The following is a 17,596-nucleotide window of genomic DNA, read 5'->3' as shown; positions in this document are numbered from 1 at the left end:
TGGACCCACACCATGAGATGGATGTCCCAGCAGTGGGAATGAGCTCCTGGGTGTGTCACTGGTGGGGAAGGGGACAAGGTGTTGCTGGGAGTGGAGCACGTCAGCTGGGCAGGCTGTGGCAGAGCTCCTGTCAGCTTGTAGGTGCTGAACAAAGCAGGTCTCAGTTTGGCAAAGCATTTGAAGCAAAAGAAAAGTGTTGTCACAGGCCTGGTGCTGTGCTGCAGCACAAACACCTGCAGGGCCCCCCTCCCTTGTGGGGTGTCACCACAGACCCCCAAACCTGTAAAACCCTGCGTAGCTGCTGGTTGTCACATTGCCTTCTCCGTGGAGGACACCCCATCAAGGAGTCCCTGGGGCTCTTCTGAGTGTCACAGAGGGAGGATTCCCCTCCCAGGTTCCTCACTGTGAAACCATGTTGATGTCAGGAGGATATTGTATTTTTGGGTACCCCCTCCAGCTGGGCATAGAGGTGCTACACTGCAGGTAATGATTGGGAAAGAAGAAATCATTTCAGTCAGTGCGTTTTAGGTCCGAGTCACTCTTTGAAGCAGGGTGTGGGGCCATCTTTGATGGCACATCATTTTTCCATCCCAAACCCATCTCTCTAGCTCTGTTTAAGCAGCTGGTTCCATTTTCAGCGCATGCCACCTTCCCTCATGCCATAAATCAGTGTCTGCCATCCACAAAACAGCTCTTTGCTTGTCCTAAACTCATCCACCCCATGAGCTTCAGCAGTTCCCAAGTTCCTGGGAAAGCAGCGAGGAGCTTGGCGTGCAGTGGCACAATGCCAGCTCCCCATGGGCTAATTCCCAATGGCTTTCCCACAGAAACCTAACTTCTGAGGATGTGTCCTCCTCCAGGGGCTGGTTCCCTGTCCCATCCACATCCACAGCCCTGTGTCCTCCCAAAGCTCCCTCAAGCTCAGTGAGGTGTCCCTTGGGATGCCCCTCGTGCCGGTGTCGATGCTGTCGCTCGTGGTTGTGCCGTTCCATGAATTCAGTGGAGCTCTCCTGTCCTTACCTTTGTGCTCCAGATGTCCCAGCCTGGCTGAAGAGCCTCCGGCTGCACAAGTACGCTGCCCTCTTCTCCCAGATGACGTACGAGGAGATGATGGCCCTCACCGAATGCCAGCTCGAGGCACAAGTACGTCCCACGTCACCTGGGGGGTGGCAGCTTCCAAACACCCTCTGTGTGTCTTCCCGTGGTTGGGAAGCAGAAAAAGGGAAATTGGGTCTTGGGGAGTGAAAAAAAAAATCTCACATTGGAGCTGAAAAAAAAAACTTATCTCCACATTCTTACTGGAGTCCTGGCATGGAAGTGCCATCACTGGGAGCTGAGCTTGGGGCTTTTTTCCCAGTTGGGATTAAGTTCAGGAGTTACAGGGGTATAGCCAGCTCCCTAAAGTCAGTGGGGTTTTGATGGCTGACTACCTTTGAAAATGTCATAGAATCATAGAATACTGCTGTTTGGGGTTGGAAGTGACCTTAAAGATTACCTGGTTCCAACCCCCACTGCTGTCAGGTTCAACTCTACATTATCCTTGGGATAACGAGGAGTGGGAACACAGTTGCTTTCCATGTGTGAGGTGCACCAGGGAGGAACAGACTAGCTGGAAATCACCATCTTCAGCAAGTCTCTGAGTGATTTTCTATGTCCCTCACAAATCCCTGCACTCAAAAATGTAGTTAACTTCTAGCAGCCTTTTCTGTTTAGGAGAGGAAGGGTTTGGGTTGAGCCAGCTGCCCTGTGGAAGTGCCAACATCAAATTTTGTCCTGTTTTTGCAGAATGTTACCAAAGGCGCGAGACACAAAATAGTCATCAGTATCCAAAAGCTAAAAGAAAGACAAAACCTGCTCAAATCTCTAGAAGGGGTAAGTAATCACAACCATTCTTTGTATTTCTTGTGTTTTCACAAAGCCAGGAATGAATTCTGGGGTGAAGCACTCTTTGCTTGCACGTATTGTGGGGATCTGATGCAGGTTTTATTCCACAGAATTCCAGAATGGTTTGGGCTGGCAGGGACCTTAAAGACCATCCAATTCCAACCCTCTGCTGTGGTGGGGGAGACACCTTCCACTAGACCACATTGCTTAAAGCTGTATTTCACAGAGTGGGTCCCAATGCATCTCACACAGCTGGGATGGATGTACCCTGCAGCCCTGGCCAGCTCCAGGGTGCTCAGAAAGCCTTGAGCCTTCCTGGAACATCATAATGGGCACACTGTCCCCAGATAAAACACCAGGCACCCACATCAGTGCCTGAACAACATCTTCAATTTCCAAGGAGAATAAATAAACTTTTTTATCACCAGCAAAAACTTAAAACCTGCAGAAAAGGCTTTTGGGGAAGTAGCAGCACCACAGCCTAGCTGGGAGCAGCTCACCCAACCTCTTCCTATTTATTATCACTGTATTATATTATATTTAATTGCACCATCTTCAAACAGCAACTTGCAGAGCCTCCCACTAGGGGCTTTTAAATACTTCTGTGGTGTGTTGCTATTTATTGGTGTTTTCCTTAGCTCACTGCTTCACTATTTATTTATAATATGGGCTTGTGCTCAGAGTATGGCAGGAACTAATAAAGCCATATTTACCTCCGTTATTGATAATAACTATTAAATCCAAGGAGCTGGATGGAGCTGGCTGCAGCTCTGTGTTTTCCAGGCGATTGCACAGCCTCTTCCTCGGCTTCTCCGCCGGGATTTGGGAATCTGGTATTGATTGAGTGGCTCTGTGCAGGAGCTGGAGCCCAGCTCAGCCAGCCCAGCCAGGCAGGCACGCTGTAAAATACAGGAGGAAAGTGGCAGGGACTGGTTGGAGCCCTCCAGGGAAGGGTTTGGGCTGTGGCACTGTGACCCTGTCCCGCTTTGCTGGGGCTCGGAGCTGCCTGTGAGCTGCTTTCCCTGGGAGGAGACGTCTCTGGTTTTCCAGGCTTCCCATCCAACTTTTGCTAAACAAGAGCATGTGTGGGACTTGTTTTTGGGCAGTGTCTCACTGCTAAATACTGCTGCTTTCTTGGAAAGAGCTGCTCCACCCCCTTTGTTAGCTAGCATGGCAGGATTTTCTCCCAAAAAAACAGTGCCCAGCAGACTGACACCAGGACTTTCAGAGAAATGGAGCTGGGATGTCCAAGAGCGAGCTGGGAATGCAGCAGGAATTAGAATCAACAACTGTTTCAGGGCTTGCACACATCCCATGTGCCCACTTAGTGTCCCTTCCTTCAGTGCATCAGGATTCACTCCAAAAGTTGCCTCTTTCCAAGCAGTGTCCCGTGAGCCAGACCGTGCAGGAGCCTGCAGTGAGCTGTTCTGGTCCAGGCTACATTAAAAACAAAATGCAGTTATTTCCCATCAGTGGGACAAGGATCTGACCATGGAAATGGAGTTCTTGATCCACACCAAGAACCAGGCTGGGGTGCACCCAAATTCCCTCCCTCCTGGAGATCTCCAAGCTGAATGGTTTTGCTGTGGGAGTTATCAGTTCACCTTGTGGTGTCCCCTTCTGTGTGTGACCACAAACCACCTGCTCCTCTTGAAACCCTCCCAGTGCCCTCTGCATCCACTCCCCCAGCCCATCCCATCCCAGAGTGAACAGGGATGTCCCCACTGCTGCCACAGGACAGGCTCCTGCATCCCAGCATGGGCTCTGAGATGATCCCAGAGCATGAGGATGCCATGGCAAGCAGTTCTGGGACAAAGCAGTTAATGGGAGCCAGGCTTGAAGGCAGTGCTGGAAAAGGGAAATGAGCCCATGTTAATGTAATTCCAATGAAATAGAGCTGAAATGTTGGCACTGTAGGATTGCTGGGGAATGAAAAATATATTTGCTGCTCTGGGCATTGAAATCTCCCAGGATCAGTCATTTTCATGGACTTGCCATTTCCCTGGTGGAAATGTAGAAACATTGAAGCTGGATTGTTGGTGGGTTTGGGTCGCAGTAGTTGACGGGGGCACATTTATCTCTGGGGATTCAGATCTGAACACATCAGGGATAATCCCTGCAGCACTCCCCTGATACAAGGAAAAGACTTGCTGAAGGAAAGCTGGCTGTTGACTGTGGAGTGCAGCAGGATCCTGAAGCAGGAGCAAAGCTGGGAATTCTCAGGGGGTCACAGGAGGGGTCTGGTTTGCAGCTGATGTCCCTCTGTCCCCGCCAAGACAAACCCTCTTCTCTCCACTTCCATCCGCAGGACATCCTGGAAGGCGGCAACTTGCGTGTCCCGCTGCAGGAGCTGCACCAAATGATCCTCACCCCCATCAAAGCCTACTCTTGCCAAAACTCGAGCACGGAGGAGCACGGCCGGGACGTGGACTCGCACCACCCCTCCTCCCTGCTGGGCTCGGACAGCCAAGGCTCGGAGTGCAAGGACTCGGCGGGGGCCGGGATGCAGCAGCATCACCTGCCGGGGTGCGAGGGCGAGTCTGGGGGGGCCCCTTTGCCCGAGGGTGACCTGCCTGGCCAGTTCACCCGAGTGATGGGGAAAGGTGAGCAGCTGTCACTTGTCCTCGGTGAGCTGGGGGCTCTTCACTAGGGAGGGTTCCTTTGGGGCAGGAGGTGGGCAGCGCTGGCAGCCGCCTTTCCCTGAGCTCCTGCAGGTCCCAGACTGAGGGGCGATGGGCTTTTGAGGTTCTGTCATGCTGGGGTTGGAGGCAAGAAGAAAGGGCAGTGATTTTTGGGGAAGGGCAGCAATGGCCCAAGCTGCCTGCCTCAGGTCCAAGGTAGATAGTGTGCATTCCAAGCCCCAGGTCCGAGGTGGAAAACATCCTCTCCCTGCCCCAGGTCAGAGGCAGAAATCACAACTTTTCCAGAGGGCAGGAGTGGAAGATGTCTTTTCACTTCCACTTTCTCTTCCCACCCAGAGCCCTGGGGTCATCCCACTGATCCAGAGATGTTTTGAGCAACATCCCTTTTTACTTACTCTGCTTGGAGCAGGGTAGCAGAGATGTGTGGGCTGGACATGAGCCATTTTGAGTGCAAATCAGTGGGTCCAATTCCCTTTTTATGCCCCAGTTTGGATGCAGGACTTCCAGAATACTCTGATGCCATTCCATGTGTAGTGCAGGGTGTGCAGCTTTGCATCAGGGATAGCACACTGGGAGGTGACAGGAGCAAGCTGAGGTGGGGACCAACCTCCTGTGCAGTATTCAGGGCTCTTGGAACAAATCTGTGTGAGCTTAGATATGCCCTCACCCTTGCTGGTGTCACCTGAGGTGTCAGTGCTGGCTGCATGGAGGGAGATCTCCCTCCATGAGGAACGGGGGTCTCATCTTCAGGAGACTGGGAACAGGAAGAACCTCATTGGGATACCACAAGAAATATCAGCCTTATCTCTATTTCAAATCATTTTTGTAAAAAAGTAGCTGAGATGTTTTCTGTACAGAAACCTGGAGCAGAACTTGTCCCCAGCTGGTTGCCTGCAGAACCAGCCACATGTGGGGCTCCAGCCCCATTTTATTCCTGTGACAAATGCCAAAGTGTGGCACAAGCCCTGCCAAGATGTGGTGTCCTCCTGGACCCCCAGGCCTCCCTGCCCAGGGGTTTACAGCAGGAGAAACTCATTCCTCTGTGAGCTCATTCCTACTTCCTTCAATGACATTCATTCCAAAAGAGGTTAAAATTCACCAGGGAAGGTGGGAATCTACCACTCTGCACTGAGGGCACATTTTGGCCTTGGGAGCAAGGAGCTCTCTTGCCTATGAATAGGGATTAATCCTGTGGCCCTGAGTTGCTTAGGTCTAATTTTGGGGACTCCAGTGGTGTTGTTCTGGATTTATACCATCATAACAGAGAACAAAATCTGGCCCTAAATATAGGAAGACACAGCAGGGACTGGGGAAGGGTGCTTTTTTCTCACTGATAAAAAACCTACTCGTGCTTAGAAGGGAAACAGGATGTCCAAAGTGTTTGTGGGACCCCTCCTGGGCCCCATCTTGGTGTCCCCATCCCCATTTCCCTTCTCTTCTTCTTTTTTTTTCCAGTCTGCACACAACTTTTAGTTTCCCGACCCGATGAAGAGAATATAAGTTCCTATTTACAGCTCATAGACAAATGTCTAATCCATGAGGTGAGTCGTGTCAGATCATCTAAAAATGTTGTTCTCATCACTTGGAAACTGTTTCCAAAGTGTCTGTTTACGTAAACCTTTTGGTTTCTAGCACAAATATTTTTGGGGGGTATTAATAGTAATTCTGACAGAGCAGGCTTGGAGCAGGCAGTAGCTCCAACGTGGTGCATGGAAATGTTGCTTCCCCCCACGCTGGTTTAATTGCCAAGGCCTGAAGCTGGGAAATTCATCTGGCTCATGACAGTCCCATCAGCAGCTGGATGAAAGAAAGAATCCTGGGATGAACGTGCAGGCTGTTTCCATCAGACAGACCCGGCCGTCCCTTGGCCTTGCCTCCTCCTGTTTCGCACCACGTGGCCTTGGGATTTTGCAACAGGGATTTCACATCTGTTTCTGCTCCCAGCGGATCTGCCTTGGCTGGGTGATGGTTTGGGATGGCCCAGACTGTGCCACAGGGCTCTGGCACGCTCCTGCCTGCTGGCAGGGAGGGATGGCCGGTGTCCCTGGTGTCCTGCAGTGTCTCCTGGCTACGCTGGCAGTGCCTGGAAGAAAAAGCTGCTTCCGTCACCTGCCCCTACAGCAGGGGTCAGGGAGCAGAAGTGGTGGAAGCTGCAGCCTGGGGCCAGACAGCAAAGCCAGGAGGACATGGAGCTTTTCCCACAGTGCCTGCAGTTTTCCCACCAGAGCCAGCCCGTGTCCCAGGACCACCCCCTGTGCTGGCTCCGGATAATCAGCGCCAGGAGAGAGCATCTCCTCCAGAGTAGTTCAGAGCAATCAAGTCAGGCACTAATTAGCCTCCAGATTGTCCTCTGGAGACTCCTGCTTCTCTCCAACAGAGATCTTGGGTGTCTAAAGTTAGCAGTGTTGGCACGTGGGTGTCCCTGTCACCCTCATCTCCTGCCTGGAGCTCTGGGAGCAGGTCTGTCCCTGCCAGGGTGACCTTTGCAGGGAGCCTGGGTGGGTGACAGGCTCACCCTGGGTGATCTCCTGTACCAAGCTCTGCCCAGCCCCGAGAAGGGGGATAGGATGCAGGATGCCTCAGGGCAGCTCAGTTTTCCAAATCCCAGCTTTGCCCACCCTGGCAGCATTTCTAGAGCCACATCCAGGTGACAAGTGTCACCACCAGTCAGGACCCACTGTCAAACCCCTGCTCTGCCAAAAGGAGTTGGCAGCCTTGAGGCAGAACTGGGCTGTCACTCTGGGACACAGGGAATGCTGCCAGAGCATTTTCTCCACCTGAGATCAGTGCATCCTGAAGAAAGACCAGTGTTTCCCTCTGGACATTCTGATGGGGCTCAACTCACCCCATCACCTGCTCCAGCTGCATTTCTTTACCCACACACCCACCTGCACGTTCCTGCTCGCTGTGTCCAGAAGAATATTCATACATTTCCTATTTCTCTCTCTCTTTTTTGTTTATTATTTTTTTTTGGACAGGCGTTTACAGAGCTCCAGAAGAAGCGGCTGCTGTCATGGAAACAGCAGGTGCAGAAACTCTTTCGGTCTTTCCCTCGGAAATCCCTCCTGGAGCTGTCAGGCTATCGGCAGCAGAGGAGGTATGCGGGATTTCGGGAGGGATGGATGCAGTGGCCAGAGCAAGAGCACTCCAAGTGGGAGCAATGCCTCCCAGATGGGCTCTGCTGGGCTCAGAGCCGTGTTTAGGGAAGGGGGAGGGTTGGAAAAGCTTCAGCAGTGAAATCCCAGGCGCTGGCTGGGAAGGGAGCACAGCAGTGTCTTTGTGCGTGTGGCCGCTGCCCTGCCCTCCGGTCCCACCCTGTCTCTGTGGCTCCAAACCCAGCACTTCCCAGCTGTGCAGAGTATCCCCAATAGCAGGCTCTTTCCCTGCTGCCTTTTTTGAGTTTCCTCAAAAAGCTGTCAAGTGGCAGAAAAAAAGGCTGGAAGCTTTCAGAGGGTGCAGAGCCAGAGGTGCAGCCGGAGAGCCAGGCAGGGCTGTGTTGGGAGCACCACGTTTGCTCACTTCCAAGGTGATGCTGGGTTTCAGGTGAGCCTAGAAAGCATGGGAATTATGCCAAGAAAAAAGACTTTTAAATCACTTTTAACAACATCACCCCTTTGTTTCATTCTGCAAAGCCTGGTTTGTTGCAAGTTCTTTATTCCCCAGAAAGTCAGCGGTTTAACTGGGAGTATAGGAACTTCCAGGATGAGATTTCAGGAAAGCACCTGTAGCTCCACCCTCCCTAATAAACTTGGATTTTTTAGGTCTTTCTAACCAAATTTTACAAAACTTGAGAAGTCTCAGAGGTGACTATATATATAAAAATTAACCTCCTGGAAGGGGAGAAAGAAAACCCAACAGCGTAAGCTGAACTTAAATTAGACACTGGAGAATCCACTCATTAGAAATCTCAAAGAAATCAAGTTCCAGGGGCATTACCTGAATTATTTTAGATTGTATTTATGAACAGACCCATTTTGCAGGAATAAAATAAGCTTTAAAGAAAACCAGTGTGGATCTGAGAGCTGCAGAAGGGCAGGAAGGCTACTGGCAGACGGGGAGAGGATGCTGCACACCCAGACTGCCTCCTTCCTGCTGCCTGAGCGGGGTGGAGGGACCACCTCGGTGGGGTGGGAGGGTCAGGACCCTCTCACAGGGGTCAGTGTCTCACTCCTGGTGGGGTGGGAGGGTCAGGACCCTCTCACAGGGGTCAGTGTCTCACTCCTGGTGGGATGGGAGGGTCAGGGCCCCCTCTCAGGGGTCAGTGTCTCACTCCTGGTGGGGTGGGAGGGTCAGGACCCTCTCACAGGGGTCAGTGTCTCACTCCTGGTGGGATGGGAGGGTCAGGGCCCCCTCTCAGGGGTCAGTGTCTCACCCCTGGTGCTCTCTCTCCGCAGCCGAGGCTTTGGCCAGTCCAACTCGCTCCCGACAGCCGGATCCGCGGGGGCAGGGCTGGCACGGAGGAACCCCCGGCAGTTCCAGATCCCCTCCCGCAACCTCCCCACGGCCCGGCTGGGGCTGCTGGGCCCCACGGGGCTGCTGGGCACCCCCCAGCGCAGCCCTGCCGCCAGCCCCGCCATCCTCAAGCAAGGCAGACAGGTTGGTCGGCGTTCCCGGCGTTTCTAGTTCTTCCATCCCTTTCCCAAGAGCTTCCTTGGCTTTTCCTTCCCCAGCTTGTCTGGATCCCCGCTTTTTTCCCCCCACTCTTCAAGCAGTTTGCAGCAGTTTGGGTTGTGCTCCCCTGTGTGCAGTGGGGTGTGGAAGTGGGAGCAGAGGGAGGGGGACCAACCAAGCAGCAGAGGGGGAAGAGCTGAGTCCTTAAAGTGGCTTATAAAACAGGGAGAGGGGATTTTGGCAAGAGCAGATAGCGATAGGAGAAAGGGGAGGGTTTTACATTGGCAGAGGGGAGATTTAGATGGGATACTGGGAAGGAATTCTTCCCTGTGAGGGTGGTCAGGCCCTGGCACAGGGTGCCCAGAGAAGCTGTGGCTGCCCCTGGATCCCTGGAAGTGTCCAAGGCCAGGTTGAACAGGGTTTGGAGCAGCCTGGGACAGTGGAAGGTGTCCCTGCCATGGCAGGGGGTTGTACCAGGATGATCTGTAAGGTCCCTTCGAAGCCAAACCATCCTGTGATTCTACAAGCCCAAAGTGGTTATGAACCCATGGCACAGAGGGCTTTGCTTTGCATCCCACACTCTGTTTGCTCCCCACAGAACCTGTGGTTTGCCAACCCTGGGGGCAGTAACAGCATGCCCAGCCGGAGCCACAGCTCGGTGCAGAGGACGCGCTCGCTGCCGGTCCACACGTCCCCGCAGACCATGCTGATGTTTCAGCAGCCAGGTAGGCAGCAGAGGTGCTTTTCCACTTACCCACAGCCAGCTGAGGTGAGGAAAGGTGAGAGGAGCTGTGCTGGTGAGCCTCCCCACAGGCCCACTGTGCTGGCACAGTGTGGTCCCTCTGGGCTATCTCTGAATTCCTGGCTTAACCACAGACATCACTGGGGGGATGTTTGACCCTGTATGTGCCATCTGTATGTTACAGTGCTGGTGCCTTGCCTAGCTCGCTTCTGAGGGTTTCACATCAGGAGGAAGGTGGTGGCTCATCCATCACTTTTTCCACATGGATGGACACGGAGCCCCGGTGCGGAAGGACTGCCTTCACGCACTCAAGGGAAATTCTTTCCACAGTGCATGTGAAGGGAAATGGTGCTGTGTCACAGCTTCCTTCCCAAACACTGCCAAAGTGCTCCTGGATATAGGAGCATCCTCTGATTCAGGGAGGATCCCGCTGACCTTGGACCCTTGGACCTGGAGCATCCTGGCCCTGAGGAAGCCTGTTTATGTATCCCTTCCTTAGCCTTTGAGCGTGCCTTTTCCTACCAACACAGCAGAACCATTTACACCTCGGGACAGGGAATCCATCACCCTCATCCCTGCGCTCCTGCTGCTTTGGGCTGGCAGCTCCCTGGCCTCACACGCCGGCAGTGTTAAACTGCAGCATTTGGGCAGCAAATGTTCCGTACAGCAGGAGCAGCAGCTGTTCCTGGGTATTGATTAAACACCGGGACAAGGGCACATTTCTCAGGCCTTGGAGGAGAATAAATGGGTTTCTCTTTGCGCGTCAGCCTGCGGTGGATGAGGGCGTGGGAGGATCGGGGAGCCAAAGATGTGGATTAAGTCTCAAGGAAAATAAGCAATGATGTGATGCTGGGCTCACAAACCACTGTTTGCCAGGCTGTGGGGGGACCTCAGCCCTCCTGGATCTCATCCCGTGTTCTGTGAGCCAGTGGAAAGCGGGAGATGCCGTCCAGCACAGTAGCACAAGCTGTATTTGCAGGCTTTGCTGCAGGGTGGGGAGAGTTTGCTGCTGTTTAGGTTAGGATGGGGGTGTTGGAACACTCCAAACTTCATCTGTGTGTCCCCTTTTTTATGCTCACCCCCCCAGGGATGTGGCAGTGACTGAGTAGGAGCCAAGCTGGTCCCAGGGAAGCCAGACAGTGGCTCTGCTGGTCTGTGCTGCCATCCCATGTCCAAGCACTAACCCTGCCTGCATGGACAGCATCCATCCCCAGGAGATGACCAGGGCTGCCCCCTCTCTGGGTGGCGTTCTGCTCTTGCTCCAGCTGCCCCTTACATCTCTTACCAGCACCTCATCCCCCTCAGATCCATCCCTTGTGGATAGCAGGGGGTGATGACTGCTTTTGTGAGTGTCCCTTGCTGAAGATGATTTTACTGAGAGTCCAGACTCTCCTGGGGCATTTTTCAGATGGTTTTCCCATACAGAGCAGGCAGGCAGGCTCCCTGCCAGGTCCCTGACCAGAGTCTCCCATTCCCTTTCTCCCTGCAGAGTTCCAGGTGCCGGTGACTGAACCTGACATCAACAACAGGCTGGAGTCCCTGTGCCTGAGCATGACGGAGCACGCACTCAGCGGTGAGCATTCCCTCCTCCTGGGGCTCTTCCAGCACGTCCACGCCGCCTCTGCTGAGCCCCCCAGCACCTGCCCCCTGCCCCCCAAAAGCTGGGACAGGCTGTGGCTGTGAGAGCGGGGCCGGGGAGCGGGGATGCTCCCGGGGATGCTCCCGGGGGTGTTCAGATGGGAATATCGGCTTCTCTCGGCGAGGCGGCCGGAGCAGGGGGTAAAGCCGAACGCGGGGATCGCACCAGCACTAGTGGAGTCTGTGCTAATTAGCCACTCGTCAGCTTGCTAATGATAATTAGTGTTAGCTCGCTACTCTCGTTAGCTCTCGATAAAGCCCCTGCTGCCGGCGCGCTCGGATGGGTCACGGGCTTTGGAGCGTTGTGCCCTTCCACCACCGGATCCCTCAATTGTCTGGGGGTGCCCCACAGCTGGGGGCTGAATCCCTGCCGGGGGCTGTGCCACACACAGCCGGGGGTGCCAGTGGATAATGGGCACGGGGAGGGAGGAGGACCGGGGCAAAAACAAGCAGGGAAGATGGAAAAGGCAGCAGCAGAGCGATGGAGAGCCCGCTGCAGCACCAAGCACCGGCACCAGAAGCTCCCGGTGTCCCGTGCCCACGCTCTGGACCCCCAAGCACAAGGGATGACCCCCAGTGATGGGATGAGCACGGCCACCAGCATCACCCGGACTCCCAAGTGACCGGCTCGGGTCTTGCTGCGGAAATCCTGGACTGTGACGGACGCTTGAGGCCGGGAACCCTCGGAGAGCACGAGTGCCACCAGGAGCCCTCGGGGAGGACAAGTGCCACCAGGCCCCCTGCAGGTGCAACAGCCTTTCCCGGGGAGAGGAACAGGAGAACAAGGACTGTGGGAAGCAGCAGGGCCCTGGCAGCATCCCTGGCTGGGAAAACAAGGACACTTCTGTCACCCGAAGCGTTTCTCCGGCGTGTGCCCAGCCGAGGCTTAGCTGTCTTGTTCCTCTGCAGGGTACTGTTCCTCCAAGTTATTTTTTCCAGGTCGCATTCCCTGAGCCTCTCCAAACCGGTCGTGCTATAAATAGCTCTTAAAAAAATAAACCTTTCGTGGGAGAGAAAAAAAAAAAAAAAAAAAAAAGTCGTAACAAACCTGTTTGTTTTTAGTGTCAAGGAGGGAGGTGGCTGTGGTGCCCCAGGTGGTAACAGGGAATTCTCTGTTCCTCAGCCACGCTGGGAGCTGCCTCCTGCCACTCTCCATCCTGGGGATGGGGTCTGGGAGGGGGGACGGGGGTGGGATCAGGGCTGGAGGGTTGGAAGTGCTGTTGGGTGCTGATTTCTGCCCCTGGGGGGTGGGGACAGGGGGCTGCTGGTACCGGGGTCAGTTGTGAGGTTTTGGGGTGGGTGATGGACCCCTCGCTCCTGGGATCGGGCTGTGGCTGGATGCGTCCCTGCTGCCACAGGGTGCTGGGAACAGGGGCTCTGGGGAGACAGAAGGGCTCCTGGGGGATTTTTGTCCGTCCATGATCCTCAGATGGAGGAAAATTCTGCATCCTCTGTGGTGCAGGTGTTGCAGGGCTGGGTGAACTGCGGGCAAGGCAGCCCCTGGGACCAGCTCTGTCCCTGTCCCCTGACTCGTGGTCAGGGCACACAAACTTGTCCTGCTGTAGGAGACTGTCCCAGACTGTCACCTACCTTGTGACAAGTCCAGGCTGCCCAAAAACCCCCTCTGCTCCTGGGAAAGCAGTTGTGGGGTTGTGGAAGGCCTGGACTGGTGTTGGGACGGCGACTTGGGGAAGCTGCTTTGGGGTGGGGACAGTTGGTGGCACAGAGAGACCAGCAGAGCACTGACACCCCAAAACCCTTCTGCACCCCCTGGGGAGATGGGAGGTTGTGGGGGTGGCCCTGACACCACCTCACTGTGTGGGTTGGGGGTGCTCTGGGGGTCCATCCCCCAAATCCCCAGCCTGGGGAGTACCAGTGCTCACTGGGGCTGCTCCTAATTCTCCATTCCTGTTTACAGATGGTGTCGACAGAACCTCCACGATCTAGAAGGCGTCGCCACGGGGACGCTGGCTGGGACAACAACTGCTGCGGGTCCAGCGGCGAGGTCGGGGCTTGAGGGAGCCTCAGCGATAGCTTGCATCCTTTCTCCTCTCTCCTCTCCTCTCTCTCTCTCTCTCTCTCTCTCTCTCTCTCTCCTGTTTTAATTTTGTGAATGTGTAGATTGTCCTTGTGAACATATCATTAGACTTGGAATTTGTGTTGTCATTTATTACATCCATGCTAAAGGGGGGGGGGAAAGATGGCAAAAAGTAAAATCTGAGCGACGATGACGAAGCAGCGTGGGGAGGTTGGGGGGGACACGGAGGAGGAGGAGAGTGCTGACAACAGAGGGTTCACCAGAGCACCGTGGGCAAACCCTGTTCCTGGAGGAGGATACCAAGGAGCACGGAACACCACGCAGGGCTGCGTGACCAAAATCCCTTTGGGGAGGATTTGCCTGCCCTGCCGGGGGCTTCGGGGCCGGCAGTCCCGTCTCTCGAGTTCCGCCACGTTCGGGCACGGACTGACCCAGCGAGCCCAGATCGAAACAGAAATAATAAAATAACCCCAAAATTTCCTTTCAGTTTAGCCAAGAGGTCTGCAGTGTGGAGGCAGCGTTGTGCTCAGGGCGGTGCAGGGTCGGCAGGTGCATCCTGCTTGGATCGGGATGCGGGATGGAGCGGGATCTCACCCAGAGGAGGGTCCCGGGAGGAGTCTGTGAACTGGGGGGCACTGGGAGAGTTTCTGTGTCTCTTGCCTTGCCTGCACAGGTACCGGGAAGCTGCTGCATCCTGGCTCCACACATCTGGCCCAGCCTGCGAAAATCCGGCTCTAAGGGGCTTTTCCAGCGTGGCCAAGGAGGGATGAAGGAGCCCCCAAATAAAACCCAAGCCACAAAAGGCACCAAAATGCAGCTTCACAGCTTTGTTTTCTTGGCATTAACCATGTGCTGGGGGGGAGATGGGGCTGGGCTGCTCCTCTCCCACCACTGCTTTTTAGAACAGGAGCTGAATTTGGTGTTAAATTGGTAAATCTGAGCTGGCGCTTCTCAGACCTGCAGTGATGCTCCCGCCGGTCCCGATGCTGCTCCAAGTCCTTGGATGGAAAAATAAGAAATGTAAAATCAATTAATTGAGTTGATGGGTTGCAGCAATATTTCCAAACCGGGCTGTGAGGATATGGGCAGCACCATGTGCCAGGATCAGAGGGAGCAGGGCTCAGGGGGAGCCCGAGCACGGGCAGGGCTGGGAGATGTGTGAATCCTTTTGTCATGCAGCGTTTTTAAGTTGTTTTTCTAAAAAGAAAAAAAAAAAAAAAAAAAAAAAAAGAAAATATACATATATATATATATATACATATATATATATATATATACACAGATATATATATATATATATACAAAAACCCAAGTGCCAAATGCAATGTTTTATGTTTGCTGTTCCTTGGTGTCCTGCTTCCCGGCAGACAAGAGGTTGAGGGGGGGAGATGGGGAGGGTGGAGAAGGGAAAATCTGAAGGCCAGGGAGGTTGGGAAGAGGTGTGAGGAGGTGAAGGCGAAGCGGGGTCGGCGCTGGGGACCTGGGTCACCCCCAAGCACCCCCAGCTTGTGAGGTGTGAGCAGAACCACCGTAGCAGGAGCCTCCCTCAGGGAGACTCCAGTGTATTTACAGAGCTGAAATTCTATTTATTCCTTCGCTGACTACGGACACGGAGGTTTTCTGATTGTTCAGAGAGATTATTTTGGATATTTTACCTATTAACTTGCTATGGCTGGGAACCATGATAATGTCTGTTATTAACAACCACCAAATAATTCAATTGTTTTATCCTTTTGATGTTAAAAAAAAAAAAGAAAAGCTTATTTTCCATTGACAGTGTAGAGGTTAATAACGACTTAGTTGTGTTTGCTGTTTCTTGTTTTGTTTTTTGAGTAAAAAAACAACAAAAAAGTGGCTTCAGTTGCGTTCGGGAAGTGCTGCCTGGCTCTGGCTGCCGGTGCTAAGTGCGGGTGGCAGAGCTCCAGGGAAAGAAGCTTAAAAAAGTGGGGGGGAGAAAAAAAAAAAACCAAAACAAAACAAACTTGAATCCTAAAAGAAATAAAAATTATTTATAGAAAGAAAAAAAAAAAAAAAAAGAAAACAAAAAAAAAAAATCAACCCCAAGAGTTGCACGAGTGAGGCTGTGAAGTCAAATATTCAGTAATAAAGCGGCAGTGCCTTTCTTTCTGTATCCCCCGCTCGCCCCACTGCAGCTGTCCCCTCCGTGTCCCGGCCCAGGTGTCGCCACCGCGGGGTCCTGGGCGAGTCCCCCCCTCCCTCTGCTCGCCCAGCCCCAGCCCCGGACCCCGGGGACCTTTTCCTGGTGCTGTTCCCCTGAGCTGTCCCCGGAGGCGACACCCGCGGGGACACAACCCCATCCCCGGGGACACCGAGCTGGGCTCAGCTCAGCAAAACCCTCCAAAAAAAATTCAGGGTGGGGAGGGAGAGGTCGAGCCCGGGCAGCATCCAGCAGGAAAATCCCAAACTGTGATTAAAGCGAGTTGGGTCAGCACTTAGGGAAACGATTTCTGTTGTCACCTTTCTCCATGTCGGGTTTGGCTTTCGGAATGTGCCTGATGGAAAGTGGGTCCCGCAGACGTCTATAATTTGCACACAGCGACGATAACACTAAAGTTGATTTTATACGAGTCATCAGAGTTTGCAAAAGTGAGTTTTATTTTTTGTAATTCCTTTATCTTTACTTAAAGGTGAATGTGTATTCCTCTGGGAGGAATAGGAAGAAAAAAAAAAAAAAAAAAAAGAAAAATACATAAAGAAACAGGAATGTTAATAATGTTAAACAGAATACTTCCTCCCTTATTAATATATATAACCCTGATGTATTTATGCCTATTGTAAGCTGACTTTAAAGAGCTTTGACCTCTCTTCTGTTGCATGCCGTTCCCGGGCAGCCTCTCCTTGTCCATGCATGCCTTTTGTCCTGGTTTTTCTGTACAAAATTAGTGCACAAAAGAACTATTTTTGCCTAGTTAATGTTGCCGAGCAATGCCTATTTTTTAAATTTTAATTTCTTTTTATTTTTTTTTAATTTTTTTTTTTTTTTGGGGGTCATATATGGCAATAGCATGTTTGTTACATGTAAAAGCTTCCCGATATAAAGAAATACTAATGTTTGGAGATGCCAGTCTTTGCAAGTGTACAGTTTTCCAATGTTGTTCCCAGTGAAACACCCTCGTGATTTCCACTTGCTCCGATGTATTTATTACTCATTTCCTCCCGTGTAACTAGGAACCATGGCTATATTTCATATCTGCGCTATATTGAAAGTGAAGGGAGATGATTAATACAAGGTTTTGTAACACTGGGGTGTGGCGCCTCCTTATTTATCTCCTTCTTGGCAGGCGGCTTCGGACTCCCTAACGCCAAAAAAAAAATTGGAATTCAATAGATGTCGGTCCCGTGGGTGAGAAGGGAGGAGCCCTCCACAGTTCCACAGGGGGTTGGGGATCTTTATTTAAAGCCTGTGGCAGAGCTTCCAAATCCCTGGCATTCCCCAGGCAGCTGCTTGGCTGTCCCTTTGGGATGCCCACGCCCCAGGAGCTGTTCAGATAACAGGATTTGCCTTTGAAATCGGCAGGAATTGGGGCTGGAGCAGCTCGGAGGCTGTGGAGGCACACAGAGGCTTGGCCCAGAGCCTCAGCCCGTGTGTGGAGGCTTTTGGGATGGGATTTTAAGGCTGGGTTCTTTCTGAGTTTAAAACCTGCACTTCCTGTGGTTACTCTGCTGCGGGAAGGGCCAAGGGCAGGACCTTCTGCCCCTGGTTTTTCCATGTTTTCTCAATCTGAGCCTCCACATCTCCAGGCTGGTCAATTCCAGCGCTGCAGGCTCTTCTCTGCCCCATCAGCCTGGCCATTCTTGCATTCAGGCCCAGGGATGGCCTCCAGAGACCTCCTGGGTGTCCCAGACCCTGCTCGCTGTCCCTCACAGGCATTGGGGTGGCTCAGGTCCCCCACGAGGAGCAGGACTTGCAAACACAGGGTTTATTCAGGCTGTTTGAACACTTCATCTGCTGCTTCTTCCTAGGATGAGGCTCCTGGTGAGCTCTCCAAATGCTGATGGCACCAAGACCCCAAAACCATG

At 53.0% G+C, this 17,596-nt stretch overlaps 1 protein-coding gene across 6 annotated transcripts in view; it reads left to right on the top strand.

Annotated features, from left to right (window-relative positions):
* The window catches only part of SAMD4A (sterile alpha motif domain containing 4A), a 94,338-nt gene extending 80,667 nt beyond the window's left edge, over nucleotides 1–13,671 (top strand). For 2 of the 6 annotated variants that reach the window (XR_015288640.1, XR_015288641.1), the window contains 9 exons: nucleotides 1,034–1,143; nucleotides 1,786–1,872; nucleotides 4,193–4,487; nucleotides 5,982–6,067; nucleotides 7,505–7,623; nucleotides 8,921–9,122; nucleotides 9,736–9,862; nucleotides 11,369–12,427; nucleotides 13,436–13,671. Coding sequence is in view for 4 of the 6 variants with exons in the window: in XM_086895525.1 (XP_086751651.1) it covers nucleotides 1,034–1,143; nucleotides 1,786–1,872; nucleotides 4,193–4,487; nucleotides 5,982–6,067; nucleotides 7,505–7,623; nucleotides 8,921–9,122; nucleotides 9,736–9,862; nucleotides 11,369–11,562 (1,220 nt within the window). In the remaining 2 variants the exon portion in view is untranslated. Of the gene's footprint in view, nucleotides 1–1,033; nucleotides 1,144–1,785; nucleotides 1,873–4,192; nucleotides 4,488–5,981; nucleotides 6,068–7,504; nucleotides 7,624–8,920; nucleotides 9,123–9,735; nucleotides 9,863–11,368; nucleotides 12,565–13,435 lie in introns of those variants that run through there. The other 4 variants (XM_086895526.1, XM_086895529.1, XM_086895525.1 and 1 more) reach the window with 2 other exon arrangements.
* Nucleotides 13,672–17,596: the final 3,925 nt, after the last annotated feature.

This window comes from Cyanistes caeruleus, chromosome 6, assembly GCF_971803275.1.
Source record: "Cyanistes caeruleus chromosome 6, bCyaCae1.hap1.1, whole genome shotgun sequence".
In the NCBI taxonomy this organism is placed as follows: Eukaryota; Metazoa; Chordata; class Aves; order Passeriformes; family Paridae; genus Cyanistes; species Cyanistes caeruleus.
Note: the sequence above shows the minus strand (reverse complement) of the source record. Positions and strands in the feature narration are given on the sequence as shown.